The 18,691-nt window shown below is 42.4% G+C and overlaps 1 protein-coding gene and 1 non-coding gene across 8 annotated transcripts in view; both read left to right on the top strand.

The window, feature by feature from the left end:
• LOC110524436 (oxysterol-binding protein-related protein 9) overlaps positions 1-8,908 on the top strand; it is a 48,133-nt gene extending 39,225 nt beyond the window's left edge. For all 7 annotated transcript variants that reach the window (XM_036978212.1, XM_021604054.2, XM_036978213.1 and 4 more), the window contains 13 exons: positions 723-882; positions 2,652-2,764; positions 3,559-3,674; positions 3,770-3,855; positions 4,008-4,185; positions 4,334-4,418; positions 4,512-4,622; positions 4,738-4,801; positions 5,016-5,156; positions 5,973-6,051; positions 6,241-6,332; positions 6,837-6,972; positions 7,230-8,908. In XM_036978212.1, the coding sequence (XP_036834107.1) occupies positions 723-882; positions 2,652-2,764; positions 3,559-3,674; positions 3,770-3,855; positions 4,008-4,185; positions 4,334-4,418; positions 4,512-4,622; positions 4,738-4,801; positions 5,016-5,156; positions 5,973-6,051; positions 6,241-6,332; positions 6,837-6,972; positions 7,230-7,304 (1,436 nt within the window). In that variant the 3' untranslated portion in view covers positions 7,305-8,908. The remainder of the gene's footprint in view (positions 1-722; positions 883-2,651; positions 2,765-3,558; positions 3,675-3,769; positions 3,856-4,007; positions 4,186-4,333; positions 4,419-4,511; positions 4,623-4,737; positions 4,802-5,015; positions 5,157-5,972; positions 6,052-6,240; positions 6,333-6,836; positions 6,973-7,229) is intronic.
• A 1,693-nt stretch (positions 8,909-10,601) lies between these two features.
• LOC118964770 lies at positions 10,602-10,685 on the top strand. The gene has a single exon (XR_005051963.1). It is a non-coding gene; the product is annotated as a small nucleolar RNA snR60/Z15/Z230/Z193/J17 (small nucleolar RNA).
• The last annotated feature ends 8,006 nt before the right edge of the window (positions 10,686-18,691 follow it).

Below are 18,691 nucleotides of genomic sequence, written 5' to 3'. Positions count from 1 at the left end.
AAATCTTAATTTAATCCATTTTAAATTCAGGCTGTAACAGAACAAATTGTTTCAAAAGTCAAGAGGTGTGAGTAAGGCACTGTAGCTAGCAGCTGTACTCTGACAAACATTTCACTCTGTCACCTAGAACTTGCATTTAGGGCTTGAGTATCCACTCAGTGGGGATGTCACGTCATAATCACCACACATATAAAACAGTATTGACTTTTTAAAATTTACTCAATTGTATTTTTCAAAATGGGTTTTCATTAGGTTTGTGTCTCTTGCTAGAAACCGCTGTTAGCAACAGGAAGTTTTGTTTTACTGCTAGAATGTCTGGGGTGTATGTGAAGCAAGGAGAGCACCTTAGGTACTTTCTCCAAATGTCATTATTCCTCTGGCTTGGTGGGTCCTGCCTGTTTTCAATCCTGCTGATGCTGCGGAATAAAAGCTGAGCTGTGCACTAAGGAAGAAACCTGGGAGCACACATTGCACTGCAGGGGAGATTATGCAAGGAATAAACTTCTCATGGTACTCTAACAATATGGGAACAGTAAGAACAGAAAAATGGTGTCCATATGATCACAGAGGAAAAAAAGCTGCATATAGCCTCTGTATATGATTTTAGTTCAAAGCAGTAAACAAATATAGCAATTTTTGCTATACATGGTTTAGGACCATCTCAGCTGGGACCTCCTGCTCACCCCCACCCTGTTTTCTCTATCTCTCTGTCTGTGTTTCAGGGAGTGGCCCCTCGGCGCCCAGCAGCAGCGTTGCCTCCCCCAGTCACATGACCATCACCTCCCACTCGGTCCCTGACTTCTCTTACTCCAGCAGTGAAGACGAGTTCTATGACGCTGACGAGTTCTCCCAGAACAGCACGTCTCCCAAACACTTCCTAGAGTGAGTATTTACTCTCTTTATCCAGCCACACAGCAGTTTATTGGGGATTACAGGGACGAAGGACGGTGATGGAAATGGTCCACCTGACCACATCCTGGCACTCTATTTCATGATTTTATTGATCCTTTGTTGTCATTGTACATTTGTGAGTTGTGCTTGTGTACAAATGGCAATTTCCTGAAACTGGTCTGATTCAACCCCATGTTAAATACTTGATGGGTAGGGCTGTGGCGGTCATTCAATTTTGTCAGCCGGTATTGTCATGCAAAAGACTGCCGTTCTCACGTTAAATGGCTTTAACATATACACGTTTAGCTGCTCCAGGCCTCCATGCACACGCCTTTGGAACATCCACATATATACACACACATAATAAATCAATTGAATATATACCATCACAATAAATTGATTATTTATTTCAGGCTGGTCAAAAAACCTGATGTATTTCAGAACAGAATGTGAGTTGGCCGACTATGTTATCTGGCTGTGGCCATGCTATAGGCTGTAGGCTTGTTCATTTAGCTGACAAGATATGCCTAAGTCCCGTGCCATTATTTTATATTATATGATTTTATAGTAAAAATAATATAATTGCACCTAGCTGAATAAAATAGCTATGTAGAGCGTAGACGTTTGAGCTCTGTTCCTTCCCTCGGGCTGCACACACTGTTCTCTCATCAAGTGGTCATATTTTCACACCTCAGACTATTCTCTTGTCTTTACTAATATGTAACATTTGTTTAGATTTAGAATGGCCCATTATCCAATAGGCAGGAACGGGCACAGGCAAAAAGGCATCCATATGCACTCGAATAGGCGGTTAGTTTTTCAATCATGCAGGGTAGGCTACTCCAGTTATTTCACTGTACACATCAACCACTGTTTGAGGAGCATGCAGCCTCTTGCTGCACGACAGGTGATATTCCACCCAAACTCTGTATGCCATGGGCTCTCCAACCATGTTCCTGCAGCTAGCCAGTGCTTCATTTGGGAAACCAAGTGAAATCTGTTAGGGAACATCGGTAATAGAAAGTTTGGAGCAGAGCATAAGGTAACCAGTCCATCCAGTATGCATAATAATGCAGTCCACACTCAAAGGCAATGACTAAAATGTGTTTAATTTTGGAGTGTAGGATAGACCAATTATGTACCAGACACATAAAAAAAAAAAAAATTAATGTTGCAGTGCGTAATATGTGGTAGGCTATTTATTGCATCACGGAAAATATTATTTTCATTTTAATTTTTTCGTCCTTGATCACATATATAATGTTTGAATGAATTATCACCTAAGAAAGCACTGTCTTATGTTGTTAGGCTTTGAAACAACATCCACAACGACCATGTTTTCCATTCAGTTTCAACCTGTTGTTGAACTTCTTCAAATTTTAAAAGCACATACTGTTTTGATAAGTGTTTGATGTGATTTTCATTTGCATTGACGTCAGTGGTTAGAGGGACAATAGAGCCCTGAGTACCAGGCCATTAGGACCTGATGGTAGTTAGCATTTTGGGTACTTCCAATGCATGTCCAGTGTGCATGGAATTTTACTGCGGTCATGACTCATGACTGCCGGTGTGGCGGTAATACGGTCTCCGCAACAACCCTAGGTATAGGAAAATGCAACTTGTCATAAGCTGATTGTGTTTTGCTGGAGGTGTGTTTTAATCCTGTGCCTTTATGGCATATATTTCCTATTAGGTAATCAGTTTTTTCTTTCTGTGCATCCCTCCACCTTCATCTCTCCCTCCACCCTTCTCTCTGTCAGTCCCTCTAGGCCTTCTGCTGCTTTGCCTCACAGCGATGATGGAACAGTGCTGAAACGACCAAACACTAACGAGTCCCTCGACTCCTCCATGTCTAACGGCACCACTGACGCAGGTGACACACACACACAAACACATGCACATTGCCCTACTTATCCTCACACCTGTCTACCTCCAACAATAACCTACAGTGAGACCCAAAAGTATTGGGACAGTGACATGTTATTGTAATGGTGAGAGGTTAGCATATCTTGGGGGTATGATGTTTGTGCGTCTAACTTTCGTACTCATCATTATTCACAATTCATTCAGGACTATTTGTAATCATGGTAGCATCCATATTAATATACAAGTGTTTAGAAACATTCTATTCTTATTTACAATAAAATTAACTACAAAATGACACCATACATTATTTACCATTAATTTCTATTGGGCACGAAATAATCCGAAACACAACCAAAACTAACAGCAAATGCATCCAACAGATTTGTAGAGTCACAAGCTTGATGTAGTCATTGCATGCTAAGAATATGGGACCAAATACTAACTTGTGACTACTTCAATACACATTTGTTCAAATACTTTTGGTCCCCTAAAATGGAGGGGCTATGTACAAAAGGTGCTGTAATTTCAAAACGGTTCACCCAATATGGATGAAAATATCTGCACTTTAACATCATAGTCATTGTATAATTTCTAATCCAAAGTGCTGGAGTACAGAGCCAAAACAACAACACAATTGTGACTGTCCCAATACTTTTGGAGCTGAATGTATTTTTATGTAACATCACACATTCTGTTATCTTTGTGGCTGATGTTTTTCTTTAGTAACCGAAAAGAGGATGTCAGGCTGTCCTGTATCAGTGGTGTAGGTGTTTTTAACTGTCTGCTGTCTGCTCTGGTCAGATCAATTTGACAGCCATGATGATGAGGCGGAGGATCAGGGGGAGTCTGTGGAGGAGCACAAGAGTGTCATCATGCACCTGCTGTCCCAGGTGCGACTAGGCATGGACCTCACCAAGGTAAGAGCTCTGTGTGTCTGTCTGTCCTTCTTGTCACTGTCTCTTTCTCTCTTGCTAACTGTTTCTTTACCTTTCCCTCTCTTCTCTCTCCTCAGGTGGTCCTGCCCACATTTATCTTGGAGAGGAGGTCTTTGCTGGAGATGTATGCTGACTTCTTTGCACATCCGGATTTGTTTGTCAGGTACGTCACTTCAAATTCTCTCCAACAGTTTCCAAAAATAAGGAAACAGTTTTGTTTCAGAATCCCATCCATGGCATTATGAACAGATCTTTGCTTAGTTGGGGTCCTATTCTTTGATCCAGTGGTGTGATGGCTGATGTTCTCATCCCCAGTATCGCGGATCAACTGGAACCCAAAGAGCGCATGGTGCAGATGGTAAAATGGTACATGTCAGCCTTCCACGCAGGGAGGAAAAGCTCAGTGGCCAAGAAGCCTTACAACCCCATCCTGGGAGAGGTTTTCTTCTGCCACTGGGACCTGCCTTCAGAGAGTGAGGAGCCCACTGCAGTGGTGAGCATTGACAGAGCCCATTGTACCACAGTAAAGACTGACAATTTATATTCATATGATTTGATTTTTAAGTAAAACTGTAATCAATGTTTGTTTTTTTTTTATCAATTATTTACTAATAAATCAATGCTAACCACCAACCCCTCAGGAGCCATCGTCAGAGGGTCCAGTGCCATGGTCTTCAGCCAACAGTGTGTCTTTTGTAGCAGAGCAGGTCTCTCATCACCCCCCCAGTGAGTCTCTCCACCCAGTCAACATTACAGACAGCTGACAGAGAACCAGAGTCATGGAGTTAACTGTACTGTTGCCTTTCCTCTTCCTTGTAGTTTCTGCATTCTACGCAGAGTGTCTGAGCAAAAAGATTCAGTTCAACGCCCACATTTGGACCAAGTCAAAGTTCTTAGGAATGTCAATTGGAGTCCACAATATTGGCCAGGGTAAGACATCTCTTCAAGCACTTACGTTGTCCATAAATGTGTGTCCTCACACACTTAAAAAAACTTATGGTGTTCTGTGTGTTCTGATATGTGTGCTTCGCTCTCTCTCCTGTAGGCTGTGTGTCCTGTCTGGAACATGACGAGCACTACATACTCACCTTCCCCAATGGCTATGGCAGGTAGACTCATGCTTTAAACGTGAATAACACAAACGCACTCACTCACACTGTCTCACGTTTGTTGTTCTGGAAATAAAAGCCCCAGTTCAATTCAAAATAAGTGAACTCCAGTACAGCGCACATGATTTACTGTATGTAAAGTGAGTGTGTATAAATTGGTATAATATGTTATCAGTATTCCCTGACATGTAATGGGTGCTCCTTCTCTCTTCAGGTCGATCCTGACTGTCCCATGGGTGGAGTTGGGTGGAGAGTGTAACATCAACTGCTCCAAAACGGGCTACAGTGCCAGCATTGTGTTTCACACTAAGCCCTTCTACGGTGGCAAGAAGCACAGGATCACCGCTGAGATCTTGTAAGGGGATTTTCCTATTTTTAATCATGCATGTAGTGTTGCATGCTGACCCCACCGCTCGCGTTATAAAATAAATGTACACATACATGTTATTCAATCATTGCATTCAAACTGCTCCTGCGCGTCAACAAGCATCTGTGTAGCCAGGCACTAAAATAGAACCAGGTTCTATTTGTGATGCTTGACTCACTGCAAGTCCCGTCTCTCCCATCTCCTCATTGGTTTTTAGGAGCATATACCCACGTGGGTGTGGGTATGAACATGAACTGAGGTCCACACTCCAGCTAAATTGGTGGTGGTAATGCACCTTAAAGTTGGTTGCCAACTGCCATATAAAGTACAAATAAGAAGACTGAAGGAGGAGAGATTACTAGAAACTAACTCGGGTTACCATTTTATCTGTAGATTAATTGTCGGATTAGAGGACCTTGTGCATTTCAGGTAAAATAACAACCTAATGTTTATATCCTAGAACTAGCTAAATTGCCATAAATGTTTAATGTTTTTCAACCTGTCCCCAAATTAATATAGTTGGTTCTGAGTTAGTTAAGATATTTCAACCTGTGTGTCTTGATCGCGTCTGGTGTGGATGGACAAAATCAACATGCGAATGCACGCGCACACCCGGTCTAGTCAGCATGTTAGCCTGTTCTTGCTTTATTTACTGTGCTCACAGCAGTATATAGAAATCAGTTTTTGTTGTGATGTTAGATGTGTTCTAAAGGTTTTGTATCATTTCAGCCAATAGTAGCACCCACAAGCCAAAACTGGTTCTCAAAATGTTGTATTATATATTACAAATGTGTTTGTTTGCAGTCCTCCCAATGACAAGAAGTCGTTCTGCTCCATTGAAGGAGAGTGGAATGGAGTTATGCACGCTAAGTGGGCATCTGGGGTGAGTTGAGTTTAGAAATGTGATCTCTGCTCGTTGTCAATGTGGGATTTTCAGGAAAGAATTGTTATTTTACATTTTATGCCTGACCTCGAAACACTGAAGGTTGACCTCGTATATTAAAATCAAAATAGAAAGTGTTCATATTTTATTCGTAAAATAGAGTTGAAAGTGTCTATCTCTTGAATCCAGGAAAACTCCTTGTTCATTGACACGAAGAAAATGGGCTGTATCAAGAAGAAGGTGAGGAAGTTGGAGGACCAGTTGGAGTATGAGTCCCGCAGGTGAGAAGCCTCTCTTCATATTATCATGGCCACAGAACTACAGTAATAAGTAGCTGTTTTTTATTTGTTCTGTCCAGTCCCCTTTCTGTGGATGTGGGGGTAGTAGCTCCTGTCATGGCATCCAGTTTAATGGCGCTAAATCAAATCAAATCCAATCAAATTTTATTTGTCACATACACATGGTTAGCAGATGTTAATGCGAGTGTAGCGAAATGCTTGTGCTTCTAGTTCCGACAATGCAGTAATAACAAGTAATCTAACTAACAATTCCAAAACTACTGTCTTGTACACAGTGTAAGGGGATAAAGAATATGTACATAAGGATATATGAATGAGTGATGGTACAGAGCAGCATAGGCAAGATACAGTAGATGGTATCGGGTACAGTATGTACAAATGAGATATCAATCCAACCAGGCACAAAATAAAATAATCAGATTTTAACAACATATTTATTTTGTTTGGTCTGAAACCTCAAGTCACTGTTTTGTGTCTGACCCTCAGCCTGTGGAAGGATGTGACGGTCAGCCTGAAGTCGAGAGACATCGATGCAGCAACGGAAGCAAAGCACAGGCTGGAGGAGAAGCAGAGGGGGGAGGCCAGGGAGAGGAAGGAAAATGAAATGCAGTGGGAAACTAGGGTGAGTGTGCCTATTCTTATCACACATCTCCAGAGCCCTGACAGCAATATTAACAGCCACCAGTCCATATCAAGGTTAATAGTTCACGGTCATGATTGTTTAATATGTCGATGGAAAGTATATGACTCATAGGGTGCCTCGCTTGCTTGTCAAAATATTTGTGAATTGCAGATGTAAATGTTAACCTGTACCTTTTGGATTTTTGAAAGAGGTGTTTTAGTCCCCAATGATTAAGTCTCCATGTTTACTCCCTGCAGTTGTTCCATGAGGATGGAGAGTGCTGGGTCTACGATGAGCCTCTACTGAAAAGAACTGGATCACAGAGGCACTGAGGCCACAGATACAGATCTCGGAGTCTTAATAAGAACTCTTTTTCAAACCACTTCTTATCCAGGCCTTGGAATGACTGATGATTGAACATGTACACAGCTTTGCATTTTCAAAGTTAAAATGGAATGAAATTAAGAAGAAACATCTACGATGTAAAAAAGAAAACCCCTTGTTTTCGCCAACACCACCTCCACCTCTCCATCCCCTAAACGACTAAAAGAAGCATAATAACAAAACCAGTACCAATGCCCTTCGGCTACACAAACAAGCTCTCACAATCTGTCAGGAGGATCCCACGAGGGTCCCTGAGGGGGAGGGTGTTTTGATTGAACAATCCTTGAAAAACAGCATTCTATATCTCAGGGAAACTGGTGACTGAGGAATGAAAGCTGTACCTCTGGGAGTTTGACGGCCTTATGGTGGAATCACAAGGGGGAGAACTTGGCTTGCCTACAACTAGCTACAGCTGTTTATATATAGATACATATGATGAATATATATTATTTTTTATTTCCTTTCTCTTTCCTTATGGCAATAGTAAATATTTGAGGAAATTAACTCTGTGGCAACACATCAGGAATCATTCCATTTCCCCTGCTACATTTGTCCCCTCAAGTTCGTCGACATTGCCTTTCCCAATGTACTAACTTACCCTCTAGTGTGTGTTTATCTGCTCAAGAGGACCAGAAGAACCCAAGAAGTATGCATTTGCAAGATAGACAGAAGGTGGAGTCGAGGAAGAGGACTTGTCTCCATGTTGATTATTTTCCCTTTTGGCATTTATGAACAAATGTATGTTTTGTTTTTTGTTTTTCAGATGATTGGGTAACATGTTAAGGAGCTTTAATGAGAGTAGGTTTTATTGAGTGCTGCTAGTGTCCAAATTTGGTTGAGGGTGCAAAATGTGCTTTCCAATTGTTGTTCAATAGGAAAGCATATAATAGTCTCATGTCTGCTTTCAAAATAATGGTTAATTCCCAATTCAGTGCAACATCATTTTAACCTCAATAAGCAGATGTTTGGATAAGTACCTAAAATAAAATACAGATTTTTTTCACTTGAGCATATGAATCATTATGTATATTTGTGGATATTCTTTAGCGAACCCATTATGTGCAATATTGTAAGCTAAAGTCAGATATGTTCATTTACCCCTCGGAAGACATTTTTATCAGTAAGCAAGGCCAGGTTATACAGTACATGAATGGAATTTTTGGTCAGCGGAAAGGAGTTGTGACCGAAACAATGTGTAGGGATATAGAGCACATTCCTGCTGAATACACGCATGCGATGATTGCCTGCGGTGAAAAACTCAAATTCAGGTGGATTTTCATCCTATTCTCTATAAAGTAGGTAAAAACTGTGTCTTCTAAAATAGTAGAATTTACAGAGTTTACACACAAAAAAAGCCATTATTTTTTCATGTTATGTCTTTGTAAATTAATATTGAATTGAGGCCTTGCCATACATTTCCACAGCACTGTTTCGCTTCAAAGGAGCAATCAAAACAATGTATTTTTTATTTCCTTGAAATCATAACACTCGATTGTATCGCATTTTCATGTTCATTGATGCAAAATATTAAATCTCCCTGAGTTTACCTCTGTTTAGTGTTTGACACCCTTCATTAAAAAATATTGACCATGGAGCGCCTTTATGCCACAATCTGACGTATTAATTGGCCATGCATCATTTACAATGAGTGGTACGGCCTCTGCAGTTGTCAGGGCATTCATACTTCTTGCACTTCACGGATCAGCGCAGAACTGTTGAAGAAAGTGAGTTTGTGTTTATATTGGACCTCCCTCCCCCACGTATCTTCAACCAATCATGTCAATGCGGAACTAAACAGAGCCATCGATGCGGTATGGAGCTCAATTTGGCCTCTGCATGTCACCAGAGGCCCCACAATTGCGTCACACAATATATGGCGCCTCCGACCACATTTTTGGATCAAGCATAAATTGTCTCCAAATGCTGCACGGCCAATGCAGAGAAGAGATTGACCATGTAGCGCCTTTAGTTTTTCACATTCTCATTGTTTCTCAGGGTACGACCCATTAACCAAACTCGTGTTTGGCCAAACATAGAAGACGATGCTGACTTCCCATAACTCAATGCGAATGCGTGCCATACAAATTCAACCTCCACTGTTCCATTGGTCTCCTTCGCCTCTTGAGTCTTAAAGAAAGGTTATCATCGTGGCTTCTATTGTATATGCCAACTTTTTGTATTCTGTGAATTACATGCATGTTGTTCCTCAAACTTGAATAGCTATGGATGTTAAACGTGTCGTTCTTGGGCAAGGACCTAGTTAGGTCGTTTTGCACTCGCTAACTAGTAGGCCTAACTTCACCATGTATTGTGAACAAGTATGTCTTCTGTATCAACCACACACAACTGTATTCTAATGGGCACTGTTAAATTTAGAAAGTCGGGGTAACTAACGCAGGAAAGTACACCGGAAAGCTAAGCCTCACATGATGAATAAGTGTTGATGAATAAGTGTTGATAGGGACATCTGAGTTAAATTGAAGAAACGCCAACCGTTCTTACCTTGTGAGCAAATGCTATTGCTTTGTATCATGTTATTGCACGTCGATAGTTAAGTGTCATTGTCTCTCATAGGCTCCGTTTTCAGGAATATCCTCGTGGCTCACCTTCGGTAAGAGTGCTAAATTAAATCACAGAAAACCATTTCGCTAGAGGCGTTTTACTTTAAACTAGTCTACATTTGTCAATACCAGTTTGCAGGATCTTTTATTTTTTTGTGTGCAGGTATTGGGGAGAAGTACGTCAAGTGGAATATGCAAAATTCGGTATGAACGATTATCTGGGTTTTAACATCCATGGTATTAGCATGGTTTGGTGTAACCCAAGATTTGAGACCTGTCCCATTGATGACCCCCATTTGCTACTCTCGACCTGTCAGGATGACGAATCTTCAACCACCAATTGCATGTTCTGAGGCGTAACATGAGTATGACACATCTGTTAAGCACTTTTATTAAACGATATTTTCTCCTTTTACAGCTGCAAACCTTAATCTGTATTTTTCCACTTAATCTCATAGCAATTTTCGCATGTACTGTAAATGATTCGATTCATAAACATTGGTGATCTCTCAAAAGTAAATGTTTTTATTGACAGTGCAGTTTAATTTAGTTCAGCTCTTCTGGTCTCTGAGCTGAAATGTAACATTTCTTATCTGTAAATGGCTTACATTGTGGGAATGAAATGATCTTGACCTGTTATGGTAAATTACCTTGTGCACTCAACCAACATGAGACTGCTATCATCTGATTCAATGATGACTGCATAGTTAAGCAGCTAAACCATGATGAATATTTAGCGTTGTCTTTCACTCCTATCTGATGTGTAGGGTTGATTAGGTCTTTGACCCCTCACTGCATAGGGAAGCATCTAACTTTGTATTTCATTCAGAAGATAGTGGAAATGCCAAACACTGGACAATGTTGAAATGGTTTGCCTAGGCTAACATTTTTGACACTGACTGCATTGTTCATCTGATTCTGTGACAAAGTATCTTTTGCACCTGTGCTGTATCCTTCAAACTGACAAGTCATTTTGTTGCTTAACAGGTTCTTTACAGGACTCTGCAGGTGTCCTGATGACCACATGGTATGACAGGATACTAGTGGCTGAATGAGGTAACCAACAAAGATCCCATATGAACCGGCAGTAAAAGGCAGTGCTATCTGAAAGAATGACATAGAACCAGGTCTCTGATCTTTTTGAGGACATATTGTTACACACTCTTATGATTGGTGACTGCTTTTTGTGTTCTTGGAAACATTGAGCATTTTGAGTATAATTTATTTTCAGTCCCAGTAGATGCAGAACAAGGATCTTGTGTGATTAGGATGAATACGGTGAGCTACAAATATATATATTTTTTAATAAAGTGGATGCTATTGAATCAGTTTTCTGATCTTGTTGAGATGTTATTGTTACACTGATCTTAGATTGCGGGCCTTGTCCATTGCGTTCTTGGTCATTTTGACAATGCTTCATTTATTTGCAGGAGCAGTGGAAACAGGCATGATGGATGTATATTTGAGGAGTTCTCCCTGTCAGGTTGGTATACATGCCTTTTGTGTCATCCACAACAGGTTTCACTAACTCTTACAAATGTCTGAACTTAGTTATGTTGACTTGATTGTGACTGAGGAACCTGGACATATTGTCAAATACTGCCCCTTTTAATTTCACTCCTCTCTAGATGACTGGATGGTGAATTCACAAATTACTTCTTGTGTGGTTTTTATTTTTTTTAATTTAACCTTTATTTAACCAGTGAAGGAAGGAGAAATAGTGGGGGCTTGGGCGGGTTGCTGTGGAGGGTGCCGGGCAGTTGACCGTGTTAGGGGTAGCCAGGTGGAAAGCATGGCCAGCCGTAGAGAATGCTTATTGAAATTCTCAGTTATAGTGGATTTATCGGTGGTAAGTGTTTCCTAGCCTCAGAGCAGTGGGCAGCTGGGAGGAGGTGCTGTTATTCTCCATGGACTTTACAGCGTCCCAGAACTTTTTTTGAGTTTGTACTACAGGATGCACATTTCTGTTTGAAAAAGCTAGCCTTAGCTTTCCAAACTGCCTGTGTATATTTGTTCCTAACTTCCCTGAAAAGTTGGTTTTTAATTTTTTTAATTTAACCTTTATTTAACCAGGTAGGCTAGTTGAGAACAAGTTCTCATTTACAACTGCGACCTGGCAAGATCAAGCAAAGCAGTTCGACACAAACAACAACACAGAGTTACACATGGAATAAACAAAATACAGTCAATAACACAGTAGAAAAAATAAAACAAGTCTATATACAGTGAGTGCAAATAAGGGAGTTAAGGCAATAAGTAGGCCATGGTGGCGAAGTAATTACAATATGTCAAATAAACACTGGAATGGTAGATGTGCAGAAGATGAATGTGCAATTAGAGATACTTAGGTACAAAGGAGCAATAATAAATAAATAACAATATGGGGATGAGGTAGATAGATGGGCTGTTTACAGATGGGCTATGTACAGGTGCAGTGATCTGTGAGCTACTCTGACAGCTGGTGCTTAAAGCTAGTGAGGGAGATATGAGTCTCCGGCTTCAGTGATTTTTGCAGTTCGTTCCAGTCATTGGCAGCATAGAACTGGACGGAAAGGCGACCAAAGGAAGAATTGGCTTTGGGGGTGAGATAGACCTGCTGGAGCACGTGCTACAAGTGGGTGCTGCTATGGTGACCAGTGAGCTGACATAAGGCGGGGCTTTACCTAGCAGAGACTTGTAGATGACCTGTAGCCAGTGGGTTTGGCGAAGAGTATGAAGTGAGGGCCAACCAACGAGAGCGTACAGGTTGCAGTGGTGGGTAGTATATGGGGCTTTGGTGACAAAACGGATGGCACTGTGATAGACTGCATCCAATTTGTTGAGTAGAGTGTTGGAGGCTATTTTATAGATGATATCGCCGAAGTCGAGGATCGGTAGGATGGTCAGTTTTACGAGGGTATGTTTGGCAGCATGAGTGAAGGATGCTTTGTTGCGATATAGGAAGCCGATTCTAGATTTCATTTTGGAATGGAGATGCTTAATGTGAGTCTGGAAGGAGAGTTGACAGTCTATTCAGACACCTAGGTATTTGTAGTTGTCCACGTATTCTAAGTCAGAGCCGTCCAGAGTAGTGATACTGGATGTGTCGGCAGTGATCGATTGAATAGCATGCATTTAGTTTTACTTGCATTTAAGAGCAGTTGAAAGCCACGGAAGGAGAGTTGTATGGCATTGAAGCTCGTCTGGAGGTTAGTTAACAGTGTCCAAAGAGGGGCCAGAAGTATACAGAATGGTGTCTGCGTAGAGGTGGATCAGTGAATCACCAGCAGCAAGAGCGACATCATTGATGTATACAGAGAAGAGAGTCCTCCCGAGAATTGAACCCTGTGGCACCCCCATAGACTGCCAGAGGTCCGGACAACAGGCCCTCCGATTTGACACACTGAACTCTATCAGAGAAGTAGTTGGTAAACCAGGCGAGGCAATCATTTGAGAAATCAAGGCTGTCGAGTCTGCCAATAAGAATGTGGTGATTGACAGAGTCGAAAGCCTTTGCCAGGTCGATGAATACGGCTGCACAGTAATGTCTCTTATTGATGGCGGTTATGATATTGTTTAGGACCTTGAGCGTGGCTGAGGTGCACCCATGGCCAGCTCTGAATCCAGATTGCATAGCGGAGAAGGTACTTGGGATTTGAAATGGTTGGTGGTAATCTGTTAACTTGGCTTTCGAAGACCTTAGACAAGGTAGAATAGATATAGGTCTGTAGCAGTTTGGATCTAGAGTGTCACCCCCTTTGAAGAGGGGGATGACTGCGGCAGCTTTCCAATCTTTGGGAATCTCAGACAATACGAAAGAGGTTGAATAGGCTAGTAATAGGGGTTGCAACAATTTCGGCAGATCATTTTGGAAAGAGGGTCCAGATTGTATAGCCCGGCTGATTTGTAGGGGTCCAGATTTTGCGGCTATTTCAGAACATCAGCTATCTGGATTTGGGTGAAGGAGAAATGGTGGGGGCTTGGGCGGGTTGCTGTGGAGGGTGCCGGGCAGTTAACCGTGTTAGGGGTAGCCAGGTGGAGAGCATGGCCAGCCGTAGAGAATGCTTATTGAAATTCTCAGTTATAGTGGATTTATCGGTGGTAAGTGTTTCCTAGCCTCAGAGCAGTGGGCAGCTGGGAGGAGGTGCTGTTATTCTCCATGGACTTTACAGCGTCCCAGAACTTTTTTTGAGTTTGTACTACAGGATGCAAATTTCTGTTTGAAAAAGCTAGCCTTAGCTTTCCAAACTGCCTGTGTATATTTGTTCCTAACTTCCCTGAAAAGTTGCATATCACAGGGGCTATTCGATGCTAATGCAGAACGCCACAGGATGTTTTTGTGCTGGTCAAGGGCAGACAGGTCCGGAGTGAACCAAGGACTATATCTATTCCTAGTTCTACATTTTTTGAATGGGGCATGCTTTTTTAAGATGGTGAGGAAGGCACTTTTAAAGAATAACCAGGCATCCTCTTCTGACGGGATGAGGTCAATGTCATTCCAGGATACCCCGGCCAGGTCGATTAGAAAGGCCTGCTCGCAAAAGTGTTTTAGAGAGCGTTTGACAGTGATGAGGGGTGGTTGTTTGATCGCAGACCCATTACGGATGCAGGCATTGAAACAGTAATCGTTGAGATCTTGATTGAAAACAGCAGAGGTGTATTCAGAGGGCGAGTTAGTTAGTTAGGATATCTATGAGGGTTCCTGTGTTTACGGATGTGGGTTGTACCTGGTAGGTTCATTGATAATTTGTGTGATATTTGTGTGAGATTCAGGGCATCAAGCCCCAGTTTAGGTCACCTAATAGCACGAGCTCAGAAGATAGATGGGGGCAATCAATTCACATATGGTGTCGAGGGCACAGCTGGGGGCAGAGGGTGGTCTATAGCAAGCGGCAACAGTGAGAGACTTGTTTCTGGAAAGGTTAATTTTTAGAAGTAGAAGCTCGAATTGTTTGGGTACAGACCTGGATAGTAAGACAGATCTCTGCAGTAGATTGCAACACCGCCCCCTTTGGCAGTTCTATCTTGGCGGAAAAGGTTTTAGTTAGGGATGGAGATTTCAGGGTTTTTGGTGGTTTTCCTAAGCCGGGATTCAGACACAGCTAAGACATCCGGGTTGGCAGAGTGCTAAAGCAGTGAATAATACAAATTTAGGGAGTAGGCTTCTAATGTTAACATGCATGAAACCAAGGCTTTTACAGAAGTCAACCAATGACAGCACCTGGGGAGTAGGAGTGGAGCTAGGCACTGCAGGACCTGGATTAACCTCCACATCACCAGAGGAACAGAGGAGAAGTAGGATAAGGGTACGGCTAAAGGCTATACGAACTTGCCGTCTAGCACGTTCGGAACAGAGAGTAAAAGGAGCAGGTTTCTGGGAACGATAGCATAGATTCAAGGCATAGTGTACAGACAAAGGTAAGGTAGGATGTGAGTACATTGGAGGTAAACCTAGGCATTGAGTAATGATGAGAACGATATAGTCTGTAGAGACGTTTAAACCAGGTGATGTCATCGCATATGTAGGAGGTGGAACAACACAGTTGGTTAAGGCATATTTGAGCAGGGCTAGAGGCTCTACAGTGAAATGAGACCGTAATCACTGACCAGGACAGTAATGGACGAGGCATAGTAATATTAGAGAGAAGCATGCGTAGCCAAGTGATCACATGGGTCCAGTGAGTGGTTGGGCTGTCTGGGGGACACGGCGATTCAGACAGTTAGTAGGCCGGGGATAACAAGTTAGCAGTTAGCAGGCCGGGGTTAGCAAGCAAGCAGTTAGCAGACCGGGGTTGGCAAGCAAGCAAGCAAGCAGTTAGCAGACCGGGGTTGGCAAGCAAGCAAGCAGTTAGCAGGCCGGGGTTGGCAAGCAAGCAGTTAGCAGGCCGGGGTTGGCAAGCAAGCAAGCAGTTAGCAGGCCGGGGTTGGCAAGCAAGCTAGCAGTTAGCAGGCCGGGGTTGGCAAGCAAGCTAGCAGTTAGCAGGCCGGGGTTGGCAAGCAAGCTAGCAGTTAGCAGGCCGGGGTTGGCAAGCAAGCAAGCTGTTAGCAGGCCGGGGTTGGCAAGCAAGCTAGCTGTTAGCAGGCCGGGGTTGGCAAGCAAGCTAGCAGTTAGCAGACCGGGGTTGGCAAGCAAGCTAGCAGTTAGCAGACTGGGGTTGGCAAGCAAGCTAGCAGTTAGCAGACTGGGGCTCGCAGTTAGCAGACCGGGGCTAGCAAGTTTGCAGAAGGGCCTTTGGGGGACGTCGCGATGGAGGTATTTCTGTTTTTGCCTCTTCGTGCGGTGATGTTGATAGACCAGTCATGGATTAGTTGGGTTACAAGTAGCTCTAGGTAGCTATCAGGCCACGGTTAGCAGAATGGGCCTTCAGCGGACCTGAGGGGCCTGTTGGAATCCTCGGGCAAATTATGTCGGTATTCCAGTCGTTGAGGATCGGCGGGGTTCCGTGCCCCATACCGGCAGTAGAAGGGGTCCGGATATTGTAGCCCAGGAGTGCTCGTTGCGAAGATCCAGATATAAATGTTAAGAGTTTGCGGTAGGAATCCAGTGATATGGAGAGAAAAGAAATAGGTCCGTTATGCTCTGGTTTGAGTGACGTTGTACGAACTGGCGAGAGCTTTCCGAGCTAAAGGTTAGCTGATGCCCGTTAGCAGTGGTTTGCTGGTAGCTAGTTAGCTGACTAGCTTCAGTTGAGGGATTCCAGATCCGAAGTAAATAGAAATAAAAAAATAAACAGGTTGTAGGCGGGTTGTAGGAAAGTATTTTGAAGTTGAGGTTTAAGAAAATATTTTTAAAAGATATGGGAAGAAAAATATATATACAAGGGACACGACAGGACAAAGACGTCTGACTGCTACGCCATTTTGGAAGAGACATGTAAAATATATAGTGGTCCTAAAACGGAGCCTTGAGGAACACCAAAATGTTAATTTGTCAGTTGATTTGTCAGAGGACAAACCATTTACAGAGACAAACTGATATCTTTCCGACAGGTAAAATCTAAACCAGACTAGAACTTGTCGTATAGACCAATTTGGGTTTACAATCTCTTCAAAATAATGATTGATGGTATCAAAAGCAGCACTAAGGTCTAGGAGCACGAGGACAGATGCAGAGCATTGGTCTGACGCCATTAAAATGTAATTTACCACCTTCACAAGTGTATTCTCAGTGCTATGATGGGGTCTAAAACCAGACTGAAGCGTTTCGTATACATTGTTCGTCTTCAGGAATGCGTAACTATTTTCTCAAAATATTTTGAGAGGAAAGGGAGATTCGATATAGGTCGGTAGTTTTTCATATTTTATGGGTCAAAGTTTGGCTTTTTCAAGAGAGGCTTTATTACTGCCACTTTTAGTGAGTTTGGTACACATCCGGTGGCTAGAGAGACGTTTATTATGTTCTACATAGGAGGGCCAAGCACAGGAAGCAGCTCTTTCAGTAGTTTAGTTGGAATAGGGTCCAGTATGCAGCTTGATGGTTTAGAGGCCATGATTATTTTCATCATTGTGTCAAGAAATATAGTACTAAAACACTTGAGTGTCTCCCTTGATCCTAGGTCCTGGCAGAGTTGTGCAGACTCAGGACAACTGAGCTTTGAAGGAATACGCAGATTTAAAGAGGAGTCCTTAATTTGCCTTCTAATGATCATGATCTTTTCGTCAAAGAAGTTCATGAATTTATCACTGCTGAAGTGAAAGCCATCCTCTTTTGGGAATGCTGCTTTTTAGTTAACTTTGCAACAGTATCAAAATACAATTTGGATTGTTCTTATTTTCCTCAATGAAGTTAGAAAAATAGGATGATCGAGCAGCAGTGAGTGAGGGCTCTTCGATACTGCACAGTACTGTCTTTCCAAGCTAGTCGGAAGACTTCCAGTTTGGTGTTGCGCCATTTCCGTTCCAATTTTCTGGAAGCTTGCTTCAGAGCTCGGGTATTTTCTGTATACCAGGGAGCTAGTTTCTTATGACAAATGTTTTTAGGTGTGCGACTGAATCTAGGGTATTACGCAAGGTTCAATTGAGTGCCCCAGTTAGGTGGTTAACTGATTTGGTTGACTGTTTTTTTACTCTGACGTCCTTGGGTAGGTGGTGGGAGTCTGGAAGGTCATCTAGGAATCTTTGGGTTGTCTGAGAATTAATAGCACGGCTTTTGATGATCCTCGGTTGGGGTCTGAGCAGATTATTTGTTGCGATTGCAAACATAGTAAAATGATGGTCCGATAGTCCAGGATTATGAGGAAAAACATTAAGATCCACAACATTTATTCCATGGGACAAAACTAGGTCCAGAGTATGACTGTGACAGTGAGTAGGTCCAGAGACATGTTTGACAAAACCCACTGAGTCGATGATGGCTCCGAAAGCCTTTTGGAGTGGGTCTGTGGACTTTTCCAAGTGAATATTAAAGTCACCAAGAATTATAATATTATCTGCCATGACTACAAGGTCCGATAGGAATTCAGGGAACTCTGTGAGGAACGCTGTATATGGTCCAGGAGGCCTGTAAACAGTAACTATAAAAAGTGATTGAGTAGGCTGTATAGATTTCATGACTAGACGCTCAAAAGATGAAAACGCAGTCGTTTTCTTTTTGGTAAATTGAAATTTGCTATTGTGAATGGAGGAGGTCTTTATTCTAGTGAGATTGCTAAGGTGAACACCGCCATGTTTAGTTTTGCCCAACCTAGATCGAGGCACAGACATGGTCTCAATGGGGATAGCTGAGCTGACTATACTGACTGTGCTCGTGGCAGACTCCACTCATAACAAACCACTCATTGTTAAATTCGTGACTT

The sequence above is a fragment of the Oncorhynchus mykiss genome, chromosome 5, assembly GCF_013265735.2.
Source record: "Oncorhynchus mykiss isolate Arlee chromosome 5, USDA_OmykA_1.1, whole genome shotgun sequence".
In the NCBI taxonomy this organism is placed as follows: domain Eukaryota; kingdom Metazoa; phylum Chordata; class Actinopteri; order Salmoniformes; family Salmonidae; genus Oncorhynchus; species Oncorhynchus mykiss.
The sequence above is the reverse complement of the archived record's forward strand: the minus strand, read 5'-3'. Positions and strand labels throughout refer to the sequence as shown.